Source organism: Leptonychotes weddellii, chromosome 13, assembly GCF_054177405.1.
Source record: "Leptonychotes weddellii isolate Sample4059 chromosome 13, ASM5417740v2, whole genome shotgun sequence".
NCBI lineage: Eukaryota > Metazoa > Chordata > Mammalia > Carnivora > Phocidae > Leptonychotes > Leptonychotes weddellii.
The window spans coordinates 24,933-52,874 of NC_138381.1; the positions used below are offsets into that span (position 1 = coordinate 24,933).

A 27,942-nucleotide genomic window follows, 5' to 3' on the forward strand; every position below is an offset into this window, starting at 1 on the left:
TCGAATGTCCGGTGGTCAGCCAAAAAATCACAAGCACAGAAGGAAACAGGAGAGTCTGGCCCACTGAAAGGAAAAAGAGAACTGAACAGAATCTGTCCCTAAAAAAGACCTGAGGTCAGATCTACTAGACAGACTTTAAAGCAGCTGTCTTAAAGATGCTCAAAGAACTAGAGGAAGATGTGGATAAAATCATGAAAAAAAAAAAAAAACTATGAGAAAAATGGAAATATCAATAAAGAAGTAGAAAACCAGAAAAGAAACCCAAAAGAAGTTCTGGGTGTTATAACAACCAATGAATTATTGAACATTACATCAGAAACTAATGATGTACTATATGCTGGCTAAATGAACATAATTAAAAAAAAAGTTCTGGAGCTGGAAGTACAGTAACTGAGATGAAAAACTCACTAGAGGGATTCAAAACAGATTTGAGCTGACAGAAGAAATATCAGTGAACTTGAAGACAGGAAAGTGGAAATGATTAACACTTTGGAATACAAAGTACATGAAAAAAACAAACAGAGCCTAAGGGGCCTGTGGGACACCATCAAGAGCACCAGCATTCACACTGTGGGAGTCTAAGGAGGAGAAAGGGACAGAGAGAATATCTGAAGAAATAATGGCCGAAAACCCTCCTTCAAAACCTTCAAGACACTCAGCAAATTCCAAGTCAGATGAAGTCAGAGAGACCCACTCGGAGACGCATTATAATCAGACTTTCAAAAGACAAAGAGAGAACCGTGAAAACAGCAAGAGAGAACTGTGAAAACAGCAAGAGAGAAGAGACTCATCACATCCAAGGGATCCTCAGTATGATTATCTGCAGATTTTTCACCAGAAACTTTGGATTTCAGAGGAAGTGCACCAATATGATCAGAGCTATAAGAAGAGCTATAAGAAGAAAAACTGAGAATCCTATATCCAGCAAAACTGTGCTGCAAAGTGAGAGAGAAATCAAGTCATTGCTAGACAAACAAAAGCTGTGGCATTCGGTGACCACTGGACCTTTCCTGCAAGAGCTGCTCCCAGGAGTCCGACAGGCGCAAGGGACGGACTGGAGACAGTAGCAGGGAGCCATGCACGGAGTAAGGTCTCAGGGAAGGCTAACATGTGGCCAATTATAAAAGCTAAAAACCTAAATGTAAGACCTAAAACTATAAAACCCTTGGAAGAATACTTAGGACAAATGCCTCAGGACATTGGATGTGGCAGTGATTTCTTGGATTCGACACCAAAGGCACAGTTAACAAAAGAAAACATTGACAAATTTGACTTTGTACAAAATTACAAATGTTGTACATCAAAAGACACAATCACAGAGGAAAAAGGCAACCCACAGAATGAGAGAAAATACTTGTGAGTCATATATTTGATAAGGGATTAACATCCAGAATATAAAGAATTCCTGAAGCTCACCAACCAAAGAGAATCTGGTGCAAAAATGGGCAAAGGACTTGAACAGATGTCTCTCCAAAGAAGATGTACAAGTGGCCATTAGGCACTGAAAATATACTCGACATCACTAAATATTAGGGACTTAGAAATCAAAAGTACGAGATCCCACCTCATACCCACTGTGATGGCTACTACTGAAAAATGAGAGGGGCACCTGGGTGGCTCAGCTGGTTAGGTGTCCGACTCTTGATCTCAGCTCAGGTCTTCATCTCGGGGTTGTGAGTTCAAGTTCCGTGTTGGGGGGATAAAAAGAAAAAGGATAAAGAGAAAATCCAGAAAACAACAGGTGTTGGTAAGGATGTGGAGAAACTGGACCCCTGTGCACAGTTGGGGAATGCAAAATGGTGCAGCCACTGTGGAAAACAATATGACAGTTCTTCAAAAAGGTAAAAACAGAATTACCATATGAAGCAGCTATATATATACTACAGGGTATATACCCAAAAGAATTGAAAAGAGGGTCTCAAAAAGATATCTGTCTCACATTCATAGCTGCATTATTCACAATAGCTAAAATGTGGAAGAAACCCCCATGTTCACTGATGGATGAATGATGAACAAAATGTGCTCTGTCCACACAAAAGAATAGTCTTCAATCTTACAAAGGAAGGAAATTGTGCAATATGATACAACACGGATGAACCTTGAGGACACTGTGTTCAGTGAAACAAGCCAGTCACAGAGACAAATACTATGGGATTCCACTTTTATGAGTTTCTTAGAGGGGTCACAACCATACAGACACAAAGTAGGGTGGCGGGTGCTGGGCAGCATGGGGACTTAGTTAAAAGAATGACTCAGTTTTACAAGATGAAAAGCATTATGGAGACAGAGGGTGGTGATGGTTGTACATCACTATGAATGTATTAATGCCCCTGAACAGTACAATGGCAAATTTAATGTCATATGTATTTTACCACAATTAAAAAAAAGAATACGCAGAAAAGGTGACAAATAGGACACTGCATGGACTGTGAAAAGGACACGTTTTTCAGCCTGAGAGCAGAAGCAGGAAGGTGGAGCGGTGCCCTTTCCGATCTCAGCTGCATTGGCAGCTGACCCTTCCCCGCTCTGCACGTCGCGAATGGCCTCCCAAGGGCCTGGAGTATCGATTTTGGGCGACAAACAAATGTGAGCGACTTCACCTTGGAGGACAGACTGTGAAGGGAGGCCCATGACAGCGGCCTGTATGCCCGGGTGCTCTCATCTCCCATTCTTTCCAAGGTACCTGCATGCTGCGTCTGTGACCTTTCGGCCCCTCAGTCCTGTCCCATGGCACATCTAGTCTGTCCACTTGCCGGTCTGCGGCCATTGCGGACACTACTGCCATGAGCAGCCCTGCACAAGTTCCGGTGGGGGAAGATGAGTCCCACATCCTGGTGCTTCGGTGAAGGGACATTGGTCTGGAGTTTTCCTGTGATATCTGGGTAGGTTTGGGGGAAGAGATTAGTAAGAGGCAAACAAAGCATTTTTCCTAAACCTAACTGTGGGTTTACTTCCACATCTGTTAGAAGACCGATGACTCTTCACTTGGGGTAGTAATACAGTTTTCTCTTAAAGGACACATCAAGGTTCATAAAGTTAGTAAGTGAAGGACAGAGTGGGTGTGGCCACAGTCAAGCCACGAAAACAGCATTATGTGACTGACATCTCAGAATCCGTGCTGTAGGAAAAGGACGTGGGACTTGGGTGTCACCTCCCAGGGTAGCCTTAGCAATGCCCTGCCCGCGGATGGACACTCACACGGTTCTCAAGTCCGTCCTGAACACGGAGGGCGTCAAGATGGCGCCTGCTTCCTACCATCCACAGAAACACAACTGTCCCTGCCTCTCCCACCTGGACCAGTATTTACAGTGACCGTCCCTTGAGGATGGCGAGAACAGAGCCCCAGTCTCCCCACTGATGGGATCATGAGGCTGGGCTTTGTGAAAGTTAGGGGCACTTTCCTATTTAAGTCTGACAACTACCTGAGGTGGGCACTGCTGTCTCATTTTACAGACCAGAACATTAAGGATCAGTTGGTCACAGAGCCAGTGACAAGGGGCTGGAGGTAGGGTCTGAACTGAGGTACCCCCAGGCTCCTTGCTCTCACAAGACAGAGAAAGGCAGGGGTTGCAGGGAACATGCTCACACTGGAAACCCTGGGGGTTCAGAAACCCTAAGCCAGCCAGTTAAACTTTGGGCTATTTCTCTGAGGACAGTGGAGAAAGGACAGTAAACAACTGAGACAAGATGCAGGGCCTCAGCAACAGGCTGAAAAGAGGCGAAGGCATCTGACCTTCCGGTGGGAAGTTAACACATTCCCACTTGCAAACACACAAAACCCGGAGCTTCCTGGGTCATCTCAGCTTCGGTGAATCAGCAGCATGGGGCACCAAGTACCACCAGCACTCAAGAGAGAAGAGTGGCCTCGGTAGGGCCTCCGTCCCCAGCCCCGCACGCACGAGTCGAGCCTGTGTGGCAGATGACAAAGCCTGTGTGTAGATCTGTAGCTCACACGCTGCTCCACACCCACCTTGTGAGCAAACACCATGACCTTGGACGGCCAGGGCAGAGCTGTGCAACGTGGGGCTGGGCGCCTGGAGAACAACTGATAAACACAATACAGGGAAGCAGAAGAACAGGACAGAGAATGGGCTGAGGGAACGTGAGGTAATGAGGCAGAGCAGCTTGAGACCAGGCTGCTCTGAGAGGGTGGTGTATGAACAAACACGGGAGCGATGTGAGCGGCAAAGAGTTCTAGGCGGGGCAGTAGGCTGCAGGTGTGGCCACAGGGAAGGGGGACAAGAACAGGAGGACGCCGAAGGCTATGGCCGAGCCAGGGGCCACGCAGAGGCAGCAGAGCGTGCAGATGCCCAGCAGCATGGGGGGCCGGGGACGAAGCAGACGTCACTGTGAGGAAGTGACAGCTGTGCGGGCTTCTCGGTATCATCAGCAGGACACCGAGCTCAGCAAGACCGCAGATGCAAAGCTGTCTGATCTTGCGCCAGAGGACCAGTCAGAAAGGGAGGCCAGCGGATCTCCTGCGGTCCCTCTCTACGCATTCCCTTCCATCAGCACAAACAAAACTCAAAGAGCACGGACTGCCGGCCAGCGCTCTGGGCACCTGCAAGTGTTGCCTCTTTATCTCAGGATGACCTGAGGGGCACGTATGTTCAGACGGCCCTCATGTGCAGGAGGGACTGCGGCATCCTGCCTGCCTTTAGAACCAGGCACCTGGCCCCACACCTCCTCCTGCCCCAAACACTGGGCTTCTGCCCCCAGTGTGTGCTCAGCAACCCCCCCCCCCACTGTGAGCTGTAGCTGTCACTCTGCGAGAGTCCCCGAGGCTGCTCTGCCCCGTGCAGGCAGCCAGTGCGCTCGCTACGGGCACAGAAGGTCCAGTCATGACCCAGTCAACCAGGAAATGCCATTTTCCAAACGTCACCTACAGGCGGCTCTTCCCTTCAGTATTTTATTGTGAAATGTGAAGATTCACCCAAGTTTAGAGATGAAAAGATGCAGTTCTGAGAAGTGAGCAGCACAAGGACCCACTTTGACTCAACAGCAGGGCACCCTCTCTTTCAACCATTAACCTACATTAGCAGCTTATTTTCCCATAAAATGATACTGTTACAGCAAAGCTAGGCCCTCAGAGTGAAAAGTTAACCAAAGTTATAATTTAAAGCTAGCATCATTTTCCAAACCTAAAAAGACAGTGGAAAACACACACTAGCAACCACAAGCTTCATTCTTTGGTTACTGGTTAATGCCTTTTTGTTAGTGAACTCCCTTGCTTCCAGTTAAAATATGAAAGCATCAATATTATTTTTTCCTCAGTATTAAAAAATCAGAAGTCAATACTACTGAAGGTGGAAAATGCATTTTAAATTTTTTAAGCCTTTCTAATAAATTAATGTTGAGCAAATAAACATTACTTTCTTTCACCTGCCCCAGAGCCTTGAAACGAGAACCGTATGGCTCTGTCCTGGCAGACGACAGTGGGAGCTGCATGTGTGATGGGCACTGAGAAGCACCCCCCAGTACCTCGTTTCTGGATGAAGACCCGGAGCAGAGGGTTTGCGCTCGAGACCGCCTTGCAGAAGTTGTCATCGTTGTTGATGGGCAGCAGGTCCCCGTGCACGTCCGCATAGCCGATGGTCACATCAGTGTTGGAGATGTGGTGCGTGTGCACGACCAGCTTGTAGAAGTCTTCAAACTTCCCTGGCTTCTGACGGTCCAAGGAGAACCTTCGGAACTCCGCCCCAAACTGCAACGCAAGAGACAGGGAGTAAATGAGTGGTGGATAAAAGTACCAAAATAAGGCTTGTTCACTGAATGACATGTGTGTGCCATCCACGAGGCCCGGGACACAGTGGTGGACAGTGTCCTTGTCCTCATGGAGCTTGTGCAAAGACAAAAGTGTGGGAATCAGTTCCACCAACGCTGAGGACAGGACGGGTGCTGGAGCTTGGGCTAGAGAGGAAAAGCAGTGTCAAAATTAATTACGAGGATGGTGGATGAAATGAAACAGGAGCCTTGGGGAGGGTATTCACCTGGGGTGGCTGTGCAGGCCCAGGTTAGGGTCTGAACAACGCTGAGGCAGGGTCTGATGCTCAGAGGCAGGAGCAAAGCAAGGGCCAGCTGAAACCTCTGGACTTTTTCCTAAGAGCAATGGGTAGTCCTGTAACAATTTTAAGCAAGAAACTGATTTGATATGATTTGCATTTTTAAAAGACCAAATGGCTATACTTCAAAAGGATCAGAAGCGGAAGCAAAAGTGAAGGAAGGAAGGTGGTAAAAAGGAGGCTTCAGAAATCTCGGGAGACAGGGTCCTGGTACTGGCCAAAAAGACAGAGCAGATCTCTCCCCCCAAAAGATGGTATTCAGTGTGTTTGCCCCAGGGAATGCCCAGGGCCCATCTTTCTGACAGTCCCTGGCCTTGGCTCAGGTGCCCACGCAGTTCTCTGCTGGGAGAGGACCTTAGGTCACCTCCCACGGGCTGAACCATCCTGGGATCTGAGGACACCACGGTTTGGCCTAAGGTTTTTTGGATTAGGACATGCTGTTTTTCCTTACTTGGCAATAGAGACTTTTATTCATCAGGACACATTCAGTGCTCTTCAATATAACCGAAAACTAATTATAGTGGTTCCAAAATACACATAAATGAAACGTCTAATGTTTATACTAAACGAGTCATTATATCATCTAGACATTATGTCAACTAGTCAAGGGCAAATCAACTCAAACCATGTGGGTTTGTGTGGTTCTCAAACTGGGCAGGCATCAGAGTACCTGGAGGCCCCCAGAGATCTGGACTGGGCTGATTTGGAGACCAGCACAAGAATTTGCATTTTTAACAAGTTCCCAGGATAAGCTGATGCTGTCGGGCTGGGGACCGCACACAGTAAACCACTGATTTTAAGGGAAGCCGTCTCCAAATCTCCACGTCCACAGATCTCTGAGAACCAGAGTCTCCTGTTCCATTCCTCTTTTTAAAAAGCAAAAGAAAACAAACTCCTCACCCATCCTGCATTGCCCCAGGAATAAAATACTTCAAGGCGCACAACAGTGGGACATTCCAAAATATTGGTTTGGGAAAAGCCACCTTTAGTGCGTAAGCAAAACTCCTAAGGCCTGCCTCCCACATACTGGGTAAGGGAAGGAAGGGCTCTGAGCTCAGCGCAAGGGGCCAAGGCAAGGCTCCCCCATCCCTCTGCCGTTGGGGGTACACAGCACAGCAAACCTGGAAATCCCCCCCCCCCGCATTAAAGATAAGCAATATAAAGATTCCCAATATTTATTCCAAGCATGCAGGATGAGCTGGCCCAGGGTGAGCAATACGGAACCTCTCATACACAGGGGCTACATCCTGTGGCCACAAAACTTGTCAAGACTCAAGAACCCAAGCCTACAACATAAATTTAATGTGATTTTTTTTCAGATTTGGTTATGTCAGCACATCATGAATCTTTATTTGAACAGTAGCCATCATCTCTGCCATCTCATATCTAAGTTAACTTCCAGAACAGTTAGTTTTTATCTGTATACCCCTCTTTTCATTAAATACATAAAGAGAGTTGGATGGTGTCTAATGAAACCAGCGAGTATCTCTGACTTTCATGATTACTCCCCCAACCCGGACACCACACACTGGCTCTAAGGGACTCCGGCTGCGTCTCTCACTCCTGCAGGACTCAGGACATCCCAGTGTGAGCATGAGAATCAGCACATTAGACAAGCCCGTTCTGCGATGTTTCTGTCATAACTGCATTTGATCTAAGACACATCTAAGTTGTTTCTCACTTCTTCTAGTAGTTGTCTTCAAAATACGTCCTAACGTGTTGATTCGAAATGAAAATCCAGACTTCTTTGTGATAGAAAGCAAGTCTGACCTGTTTGATAATGAGGCTGACTTTATCAATCCAGCAGGATGGTGAACACGCTTTATATGTTGAATGAACCTCCAAGTTTAGCAAAAAGAGGTATGAAATGGGATATTAGCATTTTTCCTATTTTTTATTGTGGCAAAATACACATAATATAAAATTTACCCTCTGTGCCAGGTCCCCACCATCCATGTGCCTTTTTATCCTGTGAACTGAGTCTGTCCCCATTAAACATGACGCCCCAGCCCCTCCCCCAGCCCCTCGCCACCATCTACTCCAGGACTCTAGGACTGTGACTCCTCTACGTACTTCATACAAATGACATCATACAGTTTATGTCTTTTTGTGACTGGCTCGTTTCCCTGAACAGATATGTGATTTCTCCCATTCTGTGGGTTGCTTTATTCTGTGGACCCTGGTCCTTCTAAGGGGAAAGGTCACAGCTGTGGTCAGAGCACAAGGAAGAAAAGGTGGACTGTCTGAGACAGCTAACTTGTCTGCTAACCTAGAGCAGGCGCCCCAAGAGGATTTAACCCTAACATTTTATCCTAAGAATTCATGCTTGAGTACCCTATCACTCTTCTATGCAAGAAAAACAGATAAATTGAATTAAACCTTCTTTTTCACATCGCCATAAGGCTCTATTTGTGGAGAGTATTTCTACATTGTTGTCAGTGGGTATGGAGTTCTAATTTTGCAAGATGGAAAGAGTCCTCACACATTCACAACAATGTGAATGGAACCAATCTTGCTAAACTGCTCAAAAACTGGCTAAGATGGTAAATTTAATGTATGAGTATTTTACCAAAACTATAATATAAAATAGATTTTTTACAGTAAAGAAGGTTCTAGCTTGAGTCACTACAAGTATTAAATCACAATTAGAACACAGTTACAAAATTTCATAATTATTAAACATCCAAAGTAAACATTTAAAAAATCTTTCCCTGAATGAAAAATGTTTAATGCTACACGAGGCAAGTGTAGCATCGGCTTTTTGGCTACTTCTGGCCGTGAATGTCAGCGCTGAGAGGCCTTCTCTCAGCAGCAACAGGTGGGAGTGAGGGCTCTGAAGGCCTGCCAGACCCCAGCCCTCCGACTCTTGACAAGTAATGTGCCAAAAGCAAATAATCATATCATTAAAATTATTTTTAATAATCTATTAGCTGACAATTTAATTAGGACAACTTTCAATGCCGTTGAAAGCAAAGTACTGGAAACAACTGGACTTGCAAGATTTCTTGCCCAATCCTTGGAACAATTCACTTTTTCAGCTTCTGGTAAGTTCATCAAGAATTATATGACAATGAATTGTGCCTGCTAATTATTGCATCTAGAGGAAACTTGTGTAATCTGATATAAAGGGGAAGTAAAAATATAAGATTAGTACCCCATGCCATTAATTTTTTAAATAAGATGCTTTTATTACAACGAAGTTGGATTCTTATGTGACACCATTACCAAGAGTCATTCAAATGGGTAAATGACCTCAATGTAGGACCTAAAACTATAAAATTCTGAGATGAAAACTTAGGGCAAAAGCTTTAGGACACTGGGTTTGGCAATGATTTCTTGGATAGGAAATCAAAGCACAGGTAACAAAAGAAGAAACAGACATTAGACGTAGGGAAATCCACCTTTTGTGCATCAAGACATTATCCACAGAGGGGTGGCTCAGTCAGTTAAGCACCTGACTCTTGGTTTCGGCTCAGGTCATGATCTCAGGGTCCTGAGATCGAGCCCTGCACTGGGCTTTGCGTTCAGCATGGAGTCTGTTTGTCCCTCTCCCTCTGCTCCTCCTCCCACTCTGTCTCTCATAAATAAAATCTTTTTTTTTTTTTTTTAAAGGACACTATTCACAGAGTGTAAAAGCCTGTAAAAGGGATAATATTCAGAATATATAGAGAACTTCTAAGTATAAAGTGGCATATATCCATACAATGAAATGTTATTCAGCCTTAAAAAGGAGGGATATTCTGGCACCTGCTGCCACTCAGTTGAGCCTGGAGGACACTGCGCCGAGTGACGTGAGCCAGCACCGTGGGACTCCTCTTGTATGAGGTCCTAGAGCCACCAGATCATGGAGACAGAGGGCAGGCGGTGGTTGCAGGGAACTGAGAAGTCATTGCTTAAGAGAGTTCTGGAGATGGGGGGGGACAGCTGCAAAACACTGTGAATGAACTTAGGGATACTGAACTGCACATGTAAAATGGTTAAGTGGCAAATTTTATGTGATGTGTATTGTACTACAATAAAAGAAATGGAGGGGAATAAGATGTCCACAGGAGGCTGTGAAAAGCTGTGATTCATTCCTATGATACAGACGGCCACACGCATATGCAGGGCTGTGTATGTGATCAGGAAAGGCCCGAGAAGGCTAAAAGCTCTCCCACCTGGCTGATCTTGGGATTCTGTGAGTCAGGAAGTGAAGGCTAAAGCAAAGAGTAAGTGGCTAGAGTACTAAAGATATGCCCCAACACACACACACAGCCCCCAAGCAAGGGCTAGGGGACTTACTGGTTCAAATCATTTAAGGAAATCTCTGTTCAATCACCAGATGACCAGGACACTAACAGTAGTCACACACGACAAATAATAAACTTTACAGAATTGGTCTAGGAAAGTCACTAAAACAAAAAGCAGCAACATCCACAAACCTTTAAGAGGAAAGGGTTTGACTTCCAGAGCTATCACATCATATTATTTAAAATGTTTAGTTTTCAACAAAGTTATGAGATACATAAAGAGACAAAAAAGTGGCCCCTGTGCAGAGGAAAGTAAGCAGCCAAAGCAGTCACTGAGGGGGCCCAGATGCTGCACTTACAAGACAAAGATCTGAGATCAGCTATTATAATTATGTTCAAATAATTGAAGGAAACCATGTCTAAAGAGCTAAAGAAACCATGAAAGCAATAAACAGAGATTATCAACAAAGAGATGAAAATCATTTAAAAAAAAGAATCAGAAATTCTGCAGTTGAAGAGTATAGTAACTGAAGTGAAGACGTTCCCTAGAGGGACTCAACAGACAATTAGAGGCGGCTGAAGAAATAATCAGCAAACATGAGGATGGGTGAAGAAAAATGAACAGTCTCAGAGATCTGTGGCATGCTACCACGCATCCCAAGGAATACATTCCCTGTTGAGAGTCAGAGAGCTGGGGTCTGGCATGCCTTCAGAGCCCTCACTCCCATCTGTTGCTGCTGAGAGAAGGCCTCTCAGCGCTGACATTCACGGCCAGAAGTAGCCAAAAAGCCGATGCTACACTTGCCTCGTGTAGCATTAAACATTTTTCATTCAGGGAAAGATTTTTTAAATGTTTACTTTGGATGGTTAACTAGAGAGAAAAAGGCAGAAAGAATATTTGAAGAAACAATGTCCATAACTTCCCAAATCTGATTAGTTTAATCTACATATCCAAAAGTCCAAACTACAATTAAGATAAACTCTATGGGATCCACACCTAGAAGTATCATAGTCAAACTGTCAAAACCTAAAGCCAAAGAGGGAATCCTAAAAGCAGGAAAACAATTCCTTACATATAAAGAATCCGCAGTAATATGAATGACTTCCTGTCTGAAATCATGAAGACTAAAATGTTGTGGGATGACATGTGGTGGGGGGAGGGGGGGGAGAATGTCAACTGAGAATTCTACATCCAGCAAAACTATCCTTCAAAAATGAAGGAGAAACGACATAGTCCCAAACACACAAGAACTGGGAGAATTTGCCACCAGCAGAGCTGCCTTATAAGAAATATTAAAGCCATCTTTCAGGCTGAAATAAAAGGACACTATACATTAACTTGAATCCAGGAAAAATCAAGAGCACTATTAAATGTAACTACAGAGATATATATAAATGATAGTCAAAGTGTATTTTTGCTTGCTTGTAACTTGTTTCTTCTGATTAAAAGACAGCTCCAGAGGCAGTGTGCTTGGTACACACCAGCACGCTGACCCCACAGCAAGACTAGGGTCTGAAGAAATAACACTGGGTGTGGGGCCACTGGCTTTCCCTGGATAGTGCAGGCTCCCATGAGTGGATCCTGGCCTTATGTTGTCCCCCAAAATGCAGTGCAGATATAGCCTACAGTAAAGATGAACCTTGAAAACATTATGCTAAGTGAAAGATGCCAGACACAAAAGGTAAGACCATGTACTGATTTTTTCATGGATGAGTCAGTTTACATGCAAGGTACAGGATAGGCGGAGTCATAGAGAAAATAGACTAGTGGTTGCCAGGGGCTGGGGATAGAAGGAATTGAGAATAGCTGCTAATGGGTAGGAGGTTTATTTTTGGGGTGAAGAAAATGTTCCAAAATTAGATAGTGGTAATGATTGCGCAACTCTGTGAATATACTAAAAACTACTGAATTTATACTTTAAAGTTGTGAATTTTATTTCACATGAATTATAGCTTATAGAGCTGTAATTTTTTTTTTAAGTTTCAACTCAAATAATAATTTTTTCAAATAGCCAATTGAAGGCTGATTGGAAGCTGTGTTCAGAAACATGGAAACCCCAGAGAGTGACACTGGACAGGTTCAATGCAGGCTCTGCTTTTGTTCTAGGCATACAGGAAACCCTAAGGGACCAAGTATCCAACCATCTGTTGTCAGCACACATCAATTTAGAAGATAAAGATTTAAGAACTCAGGGAAGCCCCCCCCCCCCGCCCCATTACTGCTGGGTCTTGCAGAGCAGAAACAGGATGCGAGACTTAGTCCAAGCTGGTAGGGCAAGCTTTTCCAGTTTGAATTGGTCCCACAGTGTTGAACTGGTAAAGACAGAGGGCAGGCATTCTGAGCAGGGTAGAACTTGCCTTCCCTCACACCCATCTCCACCCTGGCTCCAAACTGCAAAAGGCCCTCAGTCCCTCTTCTCCAATTCAGAAACTAAAACTCTAGATGAATGATATGTCTGGAGTCACAGGACTCTGGCAATACAAATCTGTTTTCATCATTCAATGTCATGTGACTTCAAGGATGATCCATTAGCGCTACCATGATTATTTCTTATTTTCCAGGTTAAAAATGTTAAAAATGTAAAATTTTCTTTTTCTTGATACCTAATGAGATCTCTCTACACTTTCCTGTATGTTAAAAAAAAAATTTGTTTTGTGTAGAACACTGCAGAGCACTAAAGGCTTGTTTGGGTTAGCTGTCTTCATGTCCACAATTAAATTTTAAGCTTCCTCATTGGAAGTGTCTCTCCAAGCATCCATACTGAGGGTCTCAGAGAGGGTGAGAATCTGCCCAAGGCCACAGAGCTCCTGGATTCCAGGCTGGAAATAAGACCCCATTTCCTGACTCTGATTCAATTCTATGTCTGCAGCACTAAGCGGCTACCACTCCAAGCTAACTGAAAAGTCATTCTTCCTACAATGGAAAATATGGTCCCCAGCTTTCCTCTTAAACTCGCTCAGGTACTCTTTTCTTTAAAACTCTAAAACGGCACACTTTTTGATGACTAAGAGGCAGCTGTGGCTCAATGTCATCCCTCCTGTTAGGGCTAAAGTCAAACGGAAGAGGAGGAAAATCAAACTGAGCACTTTCTTCTCACTGAGGCCCTTTCCACTGCTGTTTTTCCAGCTAGGGAGGGTGTTTAGGGCTCGAACCCCATGTGATGTCCCTGCATGCCCCAAAGAGGATGGGGGGCAATTAATCACTGTTTCCATCACTTGAGGATTCAAGGCTCACACATATTTGTGTTTCTAACAGTTTCATGGGGGCAGGAGATACACATGCTCCATTCTTAATCTCAAGCCACTTGGGAGAGATGCATTATCCCCTTCATCCCCCTCACAGAGGTAGGCAGCTCAAACCCAAGGGGACAACATAACTGGCTCACAGTCTCTCTTTGCCATAGTGTCTGACTCAACTTCCCCCACCCCCAGCTCACCTCCTCTTTCAGGGTGCTTTTCACAAAAAGGGGAGTTGAAGGGCAAAGGTCTCTATTTCTGAATTTCTATCCTCTTTCATCATTTCCTTAAAATACTCTGTGTTTAAAAAAGCATTCTTTCCTTTTATGCATATAAATCAAGGTAGTCTTTGCTCTGAAGCAGTCAGAAAGGCTGGCCACACATGCCTGTGAACATAGCCACCATGGGGAAACCAGGAAGATTCATGCAAGACAAAAAAAAAAAAAAAAAAAGGGAGGAAAATCAAGGTCTAGTGTCTGGTATGATGCTTGAGGTGCCATCTGGAGCTGAGAGCTCACCTGTTCTGGAGTTGGTCTAGTACCTGAGCTGGCTCATGAGGGTCCCACATAGGGATATCTGACTGAGACATCTGTGCAGTGTGTGAGGGCATGTTCTTGCAGACCTCTAACATGCATGCTTTAAAAAAAGAATTGGAACCCCACTGTTTGGTATGTTTTTCTTTATGGTTTGAATAGGGATAGAACCACAGAGCTCAAAATTCAAAATGTTTTCAGTAAAAAGTCTCCCAGCCACCCAGTCCCCTCCCTACAGGAACCAGTCATTTCAGTTGTATGTGCCCTTCAAAAGCATGTGAAGGCATTAAAAGTGAACTGTATCTATTTTCCTTCTTTTCTAAACAAACAATAGCCCACTATCCACATGGTCAACTCTGTGCTTTTTTTCACTTATCTGCCATATTTTGAACACAGTCTTTTTCTGGATGCTTGTGGTCTTGTGGAGGAGGTATCTCTAGCTCTCCGATGCCCCTGAAGTGAGGAAGGTTGAGTCACTGGGCCCACAGGGACATGACAGGGTATTGTCAGAATCACCAGGCACAGGAGCCAGGCATTAAGGTAGAGTCTTTACCAGTTAAAATTTGCTTAGTAACTGAGTCACTTCTAAGACTCTTCCCAAAACCCATGCAGCCACAAATTTGTAAGTACCATATGAGTTACAGTAGCAAACAGCTCACCACTGGAGTACCAGCCCATGAGAGTCTGCTTGTTCTAGACTAGTATAGTTCCAACACACAAATTTTCGTTGAATCAATGAATTAAGTCAAAACAGGAGCACAGGAGGAGATAGGAGCATGAAGTCACAACCAGTTCCCATGCCACACACCAGCCCAGTCCTGTGTATGTGAGATCTGAAGCCAAACATCAGCGCCCCCCGCCTCGCCCCCCAGGTGTCAGGACAAAGATGATGTTTTCACCATCCAAACCAAGGAGGCAATGTTCCAACACTATTTGCAAACAGGTGAGTAAACAGGCGACCCGGAAGGGTCTTTAACCATGTAGAACACAATCTCTATGGTAATCAGTTTGTGACCATATTTCCGATGGCTCAACGTTAAGTGCCCATTTTAAAGACACAAAGGCTCTCGGGGTCTCAACCACACCCAGGGGCTGCCTGAAGGTGTTTCTGAAGAAAGGCCTTGTTTCCAAATGACTTTCCCAGGAAGGAAGGGCAGTAGGTTGCTCTGACCACTTGCCTTCTGCTCGGAATAAATCAGGTGGGAGCCCTTGGGTCGGTGACACTAGGCTGTGCCCTCCACTAGTGACCATGCAGTAGACACCACACGCTTGCTGAAGGCAGATGGACTCTCCCGAGAGGCTCCGAGGCCCCGTCCCACCTGCTTCCCAGCTCAGATTCCTTCCTTGATTCTAAAGAGAAGAACGTCTGAGAAGCTTCACTCACTCTTGCCGCTCCCTTTCACCGGAGCGTGACTCCAAGAACCACCACGCATCAGGACACTTCCAAAAGTGTCCTATTAAGTGACGCATGTGTCTGTACTTGAACTCACTCCTCCAAACTACGAAGTAGGAACTTATTCACCAAACAAATATATTCCTGCATTGGGCTTTGCAGTTGTAAAAGAAAAATATGGTCTCCATTTTATCCCGCCCCCTCCCGCCCCCGACCCTGGAGTATAGTAGGCACACAAAATTCATTTACTGAATAACTAGCGTAATGCATGCCTCCTGCTTTTATCATCTAATCAATATGTATGGAGTGGCTCTAAGCAACAGGTTATCTCCTACATACTGGGTAAGTGAGTGAACCAAACAGAAAAAAGGCCTGTCCTCATGAAACTTACGTCCTGGCGGGGAAGACAGGTAGCAAACAGTAAAAATGACGCATGCAGGTAAATCATATAGTAGTTAGAAGCTGGTCAACGTGCCATGGGAGAAAGGACAGAATACACTAAGCAGGCGAGTGTGCTCCCTAATCTGCCGGGAGCTACGCGGGAGTGCAGACCGTCACAGCACAAGGGCCCCTGGGTCTCTTCCCGCAGTCCGGGATGGGTCAGCCTCCTCTGCCACTGCGCGGGACTGCGGGGACTTGGGGCAACCCCCTCAGCCTGTCTGCAGGGTGGGGCGCTGTGAAGGCTCCCACACAGCGCAGGTTGCAGCCGCAGCCGCTCTACTCCTGATCACTGTATTAATACAACGATTACTACCATAACAGTGTTTTACTGAAAAAAAAAACCCTTCAGGGCTGGACCCCGCAGTTATCCCGAAATTGCTGTGATCTTGAGGGGTCAAGGAGGGTACTAGACACTAAGTCTTATACTGACACCCACTGACTGGGGCCCGAGGCTGAAGCACCCAGCATTCCTAGGGTCACCTCCTAGTGTAATAGGTTCTATATCTTGGATAAAAGATACTCCCGAGGGGCATCCAGCGACCCACTTTGTCCTATCACGCACGATAAACGCAGACTTAAAATGATGCACTCATGTTACCCTGGTTATCCACCCAGATTATCCCCGCAGCTCTCTGAGCTCTCTCTGCAGGGCACCTCCCCGCCCAGCCTTAGGGACCCAGCGTCCCAGGCCCCGCCCCCCTGCGGAGACGTCACTGAGGAGCTGCCGGCGAGGCCCCGCCTCCAGCGAGGCCCCGCCCCCTCGGCACCTCCCCCCCAGGTCCCGCCTCCAGGTCCCTAAGGCGAGAGGAATCAGAAGTCATCAGAAACAGATTTTCAAGGAAAACATTCACCAAAATATTTACAGTTGTCAAAACTGTTAACTGTAAAATTTTCACCAGAGGAAGCACATTCCCAGGATGAAATATAATTAAGCCAACAGAAATGCTGTGTTAGAGGGACGCCTGGGCGGCTCTGTCAGTGAAGCGTCTGCCTTCGGCTCACGTCAGGATCCCAGGGTCCGGGGTTCGAGCCCCGCATTGGTCTCCCTGCTCAGAAGTCCGCTTCTCTCTCCCTCTGCCCCTCTCTCCTGCTTGTGCCCCCGTTCCCCGTCAAATAAATAAATAAAAATATTTTTAAAATATTAGAAGGGGTTGGGAAGTGAGAGAATATAAGGCAAAGCTGAGTCTAGTGTGACCCTTAGGGTGCAGCACGGAGCAAAGCCAGAAGGCCCAGCCCAGGGCTGTGACTACTGCCTAAGCCAAGAGCCCAGGGAGCCATGCACCCCTGGACCCCCTGTGGCCAATGAAAGCAGGCTCTCTGGGGCTGGACCTCCCCAGCGTGTGTCCCTTGAACCAGCAGCATCACGGTCACCTGGGACCTGCTGGAGATGCATGACCTCAGGCCCCAGGCCTAGGGAGGGAGTCAGAATTCTACTCTAGAGTCCCAGGGACTCATGTGCACATCAGTCTGAAAAGCAGGGTTGTACATATCCCAGCGTGCATCTTGCTAGTCACTGCTAGGGGCTGTTGTTTAGTGTTGGTTCCTTGAACGAAATCTTATTGAATGCCAGATATGGGTGGCACCCAGTGCTCGTGTTGAGTGTCTTCATGGGGCTGGTGGTTGTCTGAGAGCCCAATGTGGGACAGTAATCATACATGCAAATGTGTAATTACAAACTGAGAATTGCACACAAAGGAACTGTAGGACACAGGCCCTGATTCAAACTGTGTTTATGAGGAAAAGAAATATTCAGGTGGAGAGAGGACACAGCCCTGGATGTGAAAGGGCTCAGGTGTCACTCTGTAAAGTCATGCAACCACCTCAGGCCGTTTGGGGCAGGGCCAAGGAGCAGGAGTGCATGTGCATACTACAGAGAAAACTGTGGGAAGGCTCCCACTGAGGGAATGATCAGGAAGCACAGGGTGTTAGCCTCATGTGGCATCTGTCAGAGCGTGGGACCCTGCCATGCGATGACTTCTTGGCTGACGTGTTGAGACAGTTTAAAATCAGGCCACAGACCTGTGAGTCAGATGGGGTGGAGCCGACAGCAGAGCCTGGCCCCTTCCTGTGCCCTATCCACACACCCTGATCCAGAGTGATGATGGCCAGCCACCAGTAGCCACAGAACTGCTCAGGTGAACATCCTTTGTGAGGCTGCTGGGCACTAAGAACCCACTGCACCTGGGTCACCTCAGTGAGCATGTGTGTGCTACAGGTCACATGTGTGCTCTTCTGCTCACATACATGCTCTCCAGCTCACACGTGCGATCTGATCCTTGGACCCACCACTGGTTAATGGAGATGTGGGGTAGGGCTGAGAGTGGAGGACACAGAGATTTAGGAACAGGGTTTACGGTTTCTGTCTGGCAGGGATTTCCAGTACGGTGTGGTCAGTGCCATGCTTTGCATACAAGCTCTCTCTAATCCTAACAGCCACCCAGAAGTGTCACTGGTCCCATTTTAAAGGCCAGGAGATTGATACCTGGAAGGATTCAATCCCTGACCACAGTCATGAGGGTGGTAAATAGAAGAACTGAGGCTAATACTGGAGGGAATGCAGGAAAGAGCTAAAGAGCTCCAATGGTGAGTACTCCATGTGGGAAGTCAAACACTGGGATACCCCACCGGGAACAGACTTCCCAGGTAGGAAGGGGCGCCTGAACCCGAAAGCATGGAGGAAGGAGGACTGTCGGCAGGTGGAGCAGAGTGATGAAGAGCCGGGCTGCTCCAGGAGCTGAGGGTCAAAGTGCAGGAGACCTGGTTGCTATGACAGGTAGAGATGGCAGACTGGAGGGACCGCAGAGGTCAGAGCATGCAGGAGGTGAAGGCCAGGTTTCTCATCTGTCCCTGCCTTCATGGGACTTCTCAGAAGCAGAAATCCACTCCAGTAGAGGCCTGGAACGTGGCCCCCAAGGAAGTGGGGTTACATCCCAGTACGAACTCACGATTCACAAAAAAGGGGGCAGTTTCCAGGGATGGGGATGGGCTGAGGTGGGACAGGGTCTGGACCAGTGGTGTCTTTTATCAATACAGACGGGAGGGCAGAGTCATTCATTACGCACAAGGCTCTTGAGGTGCAAATTCCTGACTCGCCTTTACTGGCTGTGTGACTCTGGATAATTTAAACTTCTCTGAGCATATTTCCTCCTTTTAGAAAAGGGACAAAAACATATTTTTCATAGGGTTTTTGTGAGACTCAAATACATGTGCTATCCTGAGAGTGTAGTCCCAGCAAAGGGCCGCTGTTCACCAGAGTGCCTGAAGAAGGTGCATCATGCACAGACGTTCACAGGGCTGTGGTCTGAGCCCTTCTCAAAGACTGAAACTTGCAAACACAATAAAGGCAGCCCCCTTGCTACGCACCCCTAGTCATGCAATTCAAGGGGCATCTGCTAAGTGACATGTCCAGGTGTGCCAGGGACCAGGAGAGTCGCCAGTACTACTCTGCACACAGCTGCGAAGAGGAGGAAGTGGGGGAGGTGGTCAGGTTCTCCCTGTACCCACCATCTCCCAGCAAACAGACAGTGCACACAGGTCAGAACTCATGGGGCCGCCTGGGAGAGGGGGTTTCACAGGATGCACGAGGGATATTGAGAAAGTAGCACAGCCCTGAGCCAGTGTCTAGGAGGTTCGGGGAGGGGGGTGGAGACATAGAGGATATAATTTCAGACTGCGTCCAGGCAGGTAGGTGTTGTCTATTTTCCAGGAGGTGGGATCAGCGAATAATGTGAAACAGATGGGAAGCACTTGAGGGTTTAAGACCTGGTTTTGCACTTGCAGGTGGGATCTTGGTTAGGTGACCTAACAGGCTGGCCAAGCCCCCAGGGTCCTCCTCTCCAGGGCCCATGCACAGGCTGGCAGAAAGCCCAGTGCACAGCTGATGCTCCAGGAAGGGGAGCTGTAACCACGAGACGTCACTGGAACTGAACACAGAAGGTCACACCCGCCCAGACTGTCCTCGAGGTGATGTGACCCAGTGGCAGCGGCTCCCACCAGGCTGGCCGAGCTCCCAGTGCAGGGAGGGAGCCCAGAGACCGTGTGCCTCCCAGAAACACAACCAAGGGGAAGTGTGGGGTGTCCCCAGTGGTACAACACTGGGCCACTCTCCAAGCAGTGCCCTGACTAGTCCTCTGCACCTGGGCTGAGAAGAGGTGCCGCTGACAGACAAGCCACGGGGCCACACCCCTGGGAGACTGCTCTCAGCTTGTGTGGTGGAGGGACAGGGCAGGCGACTCCAAGCTCATTGGGAGAAGGGATCACAGGGCAGCTCATCTCCTGAGGAGTGGAGGGGGTCCTCAATACACCACTTCCCGCAGGAGTTCTCCAGACATGCAGAGCCCCTACCTCACCTTCCAGTCAACAGGCGTGCATTCCGGTGAGGCTGGGGTCTGCACCCCTTACGCCTGCACCCGTAGAGCTGCTGATGGGCCTGAGGTGACCAGAGTCCAGAGGCTGGGCGCCTCCTCCTCCTCCACATGAGGGACCACCCTACAGACACAGAAGTTTGTTTTGTCCCATAGCAACACCCCGTTATTATCCCAGACCGGTGAGGGAAGGGAGGTCAGGACTTGTGGGTGGGGAGCCAGTGGCTCAGGCCCCCATGCCATGGAAAACAGGAAACTGACATGACTTTTGCCTCCAAAGCCCTCCAGCATGGCAGCCATATGGCCCTTACAGTTCTCTCTTCCACAGAAGAGCCCTTACCCAGGGACCTCAGGGTCCTTCCATGAAGCACATGTCCCCAAAAAGAGGCCCCTTGTCTGTCCCTGCCCTGTCTCAGAGGCAAAGGAACCAAGAGAGGTCTGCCTGGTAGACTGACTGATGCCTAACCTGCCTTTCGGCAAGCATGCTGATGTGATAAAATGGAGAATAAGTACCTCCACTCTCTAGCAGGAGCAGACAAAGCCCCAAAGGTGGCTGCAACAGGATTTGTCAACATCAGCAGGTGTGTGAGAGTGGTGAGCTGTGGGGCGACACGGCAAACCTCCCAGGGTGAAGGCGGTCTAAAGCGCTTTCCTCCACAGGTGTCCACAGCCCACCAAGCTGGAGGCTGCTCATGGGGTCTTCGTTCTACATGTGAGGCTCAGACACTTTTTAAAAGGGAGATTTCCCATCCTCATTGAAGAGCCTGCGCATGAGATGCCCCATGACCATCAAGCAGCCCCCAGGCCCAACCTTGTTCATCTGGAGTCTCAGCTTCTCCATGATGCCAGGCCCACCAGAGGGGCCCACGGAAGCTGGTGTGGACTAAAGGAAAGCCAAGAAAGGCACGACAGCAGCAACTGGAGCCACGCAGCCACATGAAGGAGTGTAAGAGCCCCTTCACACATCAGTGGCGGGAACCTTAAATTCTGCAAGATAAAGAATCTCTTCCTGAATTATTTTATTAATCAACAAACACTTAATAAGTTGTAGTTCAAGGCCTTCGGGGCTCCCAAATGGTCAGACCTCCTACAGGAGCCCTGAGTGCTTCCTTGGAGCACAGTGAGAGAGGGAACACAAGCAGGGGGAGTGGGAGAGGGAGAAGCAGGCTTCCCGCCGAGCAGGGAGCCCGATGGGGGGCTCGATCCCAGGACCCCGGGATCATGACCTGAGCCGAAGGCTGACACTTAACGACTGAGCCACCCAGGCGCCCCTCAACATGGACTTTTAAATCAATTTCCTTTTGACTTCAAATCCTGTCTAGTCCAGGGTTAGAGCCGAGAACAGCCACACTGGGTGGTGGGTTAGGATAACCAAGACCACCCAGGCCAGCCTCTGTGTCTCCTGGCACGGGAGTACAGCAGCATCGCAGAAAGCTAGTGAAAAGCATGAGCACCCCGAAGAGGCACTCACGTATGCAGCCAGCAAAGGACATGCATACAGCTTGGGGTGCCATCTAAACAGGCGAATGTCCCCTTCGGACACAAGAGTATCTCATTACATCATATCCAAGAACCAGCACACTCATCTTTAGTGACAGAGACCCTGATGGTGGTTACGCTGGGGGCGGACGAGGGAAGCTTCCTGGATACTGGAATGTTCCATCATCTGGGTATGCAAACATGCAACATTTCATCAGGTTGCATGCCTGAGATTAGTGTACGTTACTGTCACACAGGAGAGAACCCACCACATTCAGGAGGTCTGGAACAGCCTCCTGAAAAGGCAGCTATTTCAGCCTTGAGGCAAGAGCAGGACAGGGGCGGGTTGTAAGAAGGTCAGCCCACGGAGCACGGGGAGGAGACAAACCAAGGATTTAACAGGGCTGGGCCATGCATGAGGCCCTGCGTGGTTTTCAAACTCTGTAAGCAGCAAAAGCTTTTTTTCTCCCCCCAAGTGAAATGCAACGCACATACCCCAAAATACAGAGCAGATGCTCTGGTTGGGGATGAGGAGGGGAGCCTGCCAGCAAGCACCTACTCAGAGCCCCAGTGAGGAACACGGCCTTGGGAAGAGAGAGAGAGAGATGGATGGTGGGATGTGGGAGACACATCCCTGGACCCCAGGAACCTGGGACAGACTGAAATTAGGGGACAGGCAAAAAGAGGCAGGGAAGGTAGCTGATGTCACAGCTGTGACAGTGAGTGTCCTTGGCCTGCTACCCTATCTGTAGGTAACACAGGGCTGTGCAGGGGCGTCTGCAGGAGGAAGCACGTAGGGTTGACAAGGAAGGGGTATGAGCACTGCTCCTGGAGATGCACACAGAGCTGGCTCTGAAGAGGGGACCCACGCGCCATGCCCCCTGGAGCTCTCAGCCTGTAATCAAACACTGAGGAATTCAGCAGACACCAACACTGCAGAAATATCAACATGGACTTTGTTGTTATTTTTTTTTTAAAGATTTTATTTATTTATTTGACAGGGAGAGACAGTGAGAGAGGGAACACAAGCAGGGGGAGTGGGAGAGGGAGAAGCAGGCTTCCCGCCGAGCAGGGAGCCCGATGGGGGGCTCGATCCCAGGACCCCGGGATCATGACCTGAGCCGAAGGCAGACGCTTAACGACTGAGCCACCCAGGCGCCCCTCAACATGGACTTTTAAATCACTTTCCTTTTGACTTTAAAAGTTTCTCTTTTTTTCCAGCTCATCTTTTGCCCCACTTCTGTCTGCTCTCTCTCTCTCACGGCACTAGCAGGGAGGGGACAAGGCCACTGACGCCTCTCAGAGGTGCCCTGGGAATAATCTTATCGGGGAGTCAAGCTTGTTCACCTTCCTCAAAAAGTAGTTCTTTTCTAAAGTATCCTAACAACTTCTGAACTAGTAGCTATTAGAAAAATCAAGTTGTTCCTTAGCTGAATTCAACTCAGCCAACATTTATTGGGTACCTCCTGTATGCAAAACATTGCTCTTCACACTTTAGATGCTGAGTGCTTCCTTGGAGCATACTACTGAGAAATGCAGCTAGTTTCCTGAGCTGGCCTCTCAGTCTAGTACAGTGGAGAGCCCCCAGCTAGGGAAAAGTGGAGGCCAGAGCCCAGCTACTTCTGGAAGCAATGAGGGGAGAAGGTGCTCTGATTTATCTCAAAGCAACCACAGCAGACTTAGACATTGCTGATGCTGGAAAACAGACGGGAACGGTCCCTGGAGGCTGAGCATCATGACTGGCCTTGCTGGGTGGGCAGGCCTGCCAGCTGGGAGGCAGTGGAAACCTCTGGGCTCAAGGAGATGTGAAGTAGTGATTTGGTGACAGTATGGATATTAGAATGAAGGAACCCCCCCCCCCCCAAATCTTCTCACTTACCAGACCAAACCTTCGTTGGGTCCTAAGTCTCTATGGAGGAGATACTGTCTATCTTGACTATCTTTGTCCCCCAGCACATGTCCTATACCTGGCACATAGTAGTTGCTCCATAAATGAATAAAAGAATGGATCAACACATGGCAGAATCCGACTTTTAAGAACAACTACTGAATAGAGGACTTCCCTTGACACCAAGCCACAGAACCTGCTGTGGTGATGTAAGAAGGATAGAACTTTCCCCCCCAAAGCACAAGAGCTGTGCTTACAAGCTCTAGATCTAGACAGGCCCGGGGGGGTCAGTCTCACTGTGCACAGGGCAAGCGAGGGACACCTGCATCAATACCTGGACCTGGACTTCAGGGCCTGTCGGGAAGAGGAATCAGGAGCCCTCCTTCCCCAGTGGCCACTGAAAGTTCGTGGCAAAGAGCGTGCACTCTGGAGCCAGACTGCTCGGGCTCTCTGACCTTGGGTGGCTTCACAAAACTCCCTGGACCTCAGTGTTCCTCTCGTATGATGGGGGAGGTAACAGAACCCATCTTGCAGGGTTGTGATGGAGGTTAATGAACTATTATTTGCAATTGCAATATATTTAGAACAGTGTCTGGCATGTATACACATTTATATATTGGGGCAGATGGTTAAATAATCTTAAACACTTCTGAGTGCAACCTATATACAGAGGGCAGTGTCCAGCCTCAACCATGTGTATACCTCCAGCGTGACCAGGGGCTGCCGCAGAGGGAGGCTGCAGGGTGTGTGTTGGGGCTAAAAAGGGTCACGGTACCTGCCATTGCTCCCCACATTCACAGAAGAGAAGAAATTTGCCAAGAGGAAGTGGCGAGCCAGTAAACATGCACACAGCCAGCTGAACAAGTCTGACACTAACCCTGATGCTCCCTTTAACCACTGCGGTCACGGATGCTCTGTCACCCCATTCCAAGCTCACTGGTTGCTTGCCTCTAAAAGTCTGGAAGGCCCCTTCATGGGAAAGTGTCAGGATGATTCTAGACATGATTCACAAATGTTAGAGCTTCTGATACCTTGAATGGTTGCACCTTCCAATCCTTGACACTCCTTCCCTCAAGGTGGGAGAACTCTCTATCGGAAATGCCATGGGTCCTAGGAAAGGGCTTGAACCCCCTGGCTAGTTGGGGTGCCCCCCTGGGGAGAGTGCATAGGGCTTTCTGTTGCTTCCAGGCCAGAGACCCACATCAACACCACTGGCACCCACCAAACTGACAGTCGCTACCTGGGTCCCTGGTGAGAGTCCCCTCCAGAGGCAGCTTCCCACAACAAGTCACCCAACCTGTTTGAACACAGGCATGCACACATACAGAACTGGAATCTTAAAAGGGTGTAGCTGACACACACAGGTGAGTCAAACTGTGTCAGGCAGTTCTCAACTGGCCCACGGGAGGCAAGTGCTCAACCACCCCATGGGGAGAGCCTGGCCCAGCCCCCAGCCCACCAGATGGAGAGACCTGTCCCTGTAGCACTGGGCAGCCAACGGCCTCAGCCAGGGATAGGATCTGAGGACCAGGGGAAACATACAGGCTTAAATCACTGTTACCTCAGCACTGACCAGAGTCTGTTGTCAAGCAGTTACCATAACTCCATAAAAAATAAGAACACTAACACTGCAGGAAAGAAAGAGGCAGCTAAAAATAGATGAATAGCCCACAAATATAAAAATGTTCAATTCACTAATAATTTAAGGATCTAATGAAAACAATGGGATGGTGTTCCACTTATGTGATCGGGAAAGAAGAAAATACCCAGGGAGGGAGGGGAGAGAGAGAGGGATAGACAGACAGGAAACAGTACATAAATCTGCACAAGAGCCTTTCTGCAAGAAAATTTAGCAATATATACTCAAAGTCTTCAAAACATGTATACTGTTAACATAGTAAGTGCACTTCTAGGAATCTGTCCTGAAGAAATAGTTCTTTATATCTTTTATGTAACAAATCTCTACATACTCTGTATATGTTTATGTAGATGTTTAAGTACAAAGATGTTTTTCACAGCATTGTTTATTATAGAAAACACTGGAAATGACCCAAATAGGATACTGGTTAAATTAATTATGGTTTACACATAAGATAGAATACAGGTATTCTTTAAAAATACTAATGACGGGCGCCTGGGTGGCTCAGTCGTTAAGCGTCTGCCTTCGGCTCAGGTCGTGATCCTGGGGTCCTGGGATCGAGCCCCGCATCGGGCTCCCTGCTCCACGGGAAGCCTGCTTCTCCCTCTCCCTCTCCCCCTGCTTGTGTTCCCTCTCTCACTGTCTCTCTCTCTCTGTCAAATACATAAATAAAATCTTAAAAAAAAATACTAATGACATGACAAAACACTTGTAGGGTTAAGTTGAAGGGGGACAGCAGGCTACAGCATGACATGCCTATAAAATATGACCCTGATTCTGTAAAATACAGATGTATGTGTTGCATGTGCATATAGAGGGTCAGGAAGACATGCAGCCGCACTTAAGAGTGGCTCCGTTTTGGATGGTAGAATTACCCCATTTTGTGCCTGATATGGTTTCTAAATTTTCAGCAATGACAATATATTTCTTTAGAGTCCAGAAAAGCCTCCAACACCATTTAAGCAAAGCAGCAAACACTGGACTAAAACCCTCCGTAGGGACTTTCCCCCAAACACAGTGGACATGCCATGCCTGGGGGTGTAAACATGGTCCTCTGTCTCTGCTCTGAACAATCACGCTGTGCTGGTGCTGAGACAAGGGCCATAAGATGAGCGGGGGTCGGAGGATGGAGGGACCTCGGCCTGGTGAAGGCATCGGATGGGCTTGGTAGGAGAGGGTTGGCACATAGGGCGGATTCTCAGAGAGCACGTCAGGTGGGGGAAAGCCACATAACCAGAGCAAACAGACTACCAGGTTAAGAGAATGTGAGTGAGGCCCAAGTAGAAGGCAGGGGCTCAGGGGGGCACACTGCACAGAGGGTAACATGCTCCTTCACATAGCTGGAGTCCTCTGCTCCTTGTAGAGGCCTCCCCTAGCACAGGGCCTCCTGCTACCCCTACAAGGGGCCAAGACTTGCTCCCCTGGGCCTGAAACATCCCCAGAACTGTGCACAGCCCCTCCCTCCACACTGCAGGTCTTATGGGAGGAGAGGCAAAAGTCAAAAGCAAATGGGAAAATGGCAGCCTCGTTACCAGAACTGAGGAGTCGCAAGTGCATTCCGCTGGTTTGGGGAGGAACAGATGAATCATGAGTATTAAAGCAGAAACGTTTGGGGAATATAAGGGCCTGTGTGACAGGGGAGAACCACCAGGTAAAGACAATGTCCCCAGGGCTTGGGAAGTTGACTAGCTGTGGCACATGGCCCAAAATTCTGAGAGGTTGAGAGGTGAATTTCAGCCCCAATATTCTGAAACGCCACAGAACCCTGAACTGCAGGGACTGACCGGTACCTCTGCAGGCAGGCCGTATATTTCAGAGTGCGTTCATAGTCATCACTTCATTTTGTCCTGGGAGGTAAGAAGAACAGGAACAATGCCCATTTTACAGGTGGAATAACGAGGCTCTGAAGGGCTGAAGGACTTTCCTGAAGGTTTCAAAGAGTAGTAGGCGGCAGACCTGGCTGGACTCAACCCCCAGCACCATTTTCCCCACATGCAAACCCAGGTTTCTGGTGCTGCATTTAATGTGAATAAAGACATCACTGTCATAAAGTTTTTCTTCCTGTATTTTGACAACAGCAGCTGCAGAGATGGATTCCAGGGTAGCAAATATTAATTTTTAAGGGGGCCAGTGGGAGGGTGTGTACAGAGGGAAGAGCCAAGTGGACTCTCTGGACAAACAGTAAGGCAAGCCCCATCATCCAAAATGGGGTGTGTGTGTGTGTGTGTGTGTGTGTATGTGTGTGTTGAACCAGCCAGCTCAGCAGGGCCCACCCAGGTTGGTGTGGCCCTTCCAGGGGTACTCCCAAATTCAACCAAAACTCCAGCCCTGCCCCTCACCTCCAGGGGCAGATTCACTGCATCTGAATCTGAGCCTGAGTACCCTTCTTCACTGGGGAGCCAAAGGGGGTAGGGCAGTCGGAGGCAGCCTGCTGGGCAGCCAGGACATCCACAGCCCCCCACTCCCCTCCTGGAGGAGACGCAAAGGCAGGCTCTTACTCTCCATCTCCCAGCCGCCTGCATGGTACCACCAGTCCAGACTGTGCATAAGGCCTGGTGAGGGCAGTGTCTCCAGATCGATCCTTCTAGATAGATCCTCCGGAGCTGTGCATGTCACCAGGCAGCTTCAAGGTGCACGTGCTGCGGAGCACGAGGAATGTGGCTTGTGTGACTCAGGA

At 48.1% G+C, this 27,942-nt stretch overlaps 1 protein-coding gene across 1 annotated transcript in view; it reads right to left on the reverse strand.

Annotated features, from left to right (window-relative positions):
* Positions 1-318: 318 nt before the first annotated feature.
* The window catches only part of LOC145716716 (partitioning defective 6 homolog gamma-like), a 29,346-nt gene continuing 1,722 nt past the window's right edge, over positions 319-27,942 (reverse strand). Inside the window, exons 2-3 of the mRNA XM_081800970.1 lie at positions 5,482-5,704; positions 319-2,878 (exon numbers count right to left, since the gene is read on the reverse strand). Of these exons, the coding sequence (XP_081657096.1) occupies positions 2,715-2,878; positions 5,482-5,704 (387 nt within the window). The 3' untranslated portion in view covers positions 319-2,714. The remainder of the gene's footprint in view (positions 2,879-5,481; positions 5,705-27,942) is intronic.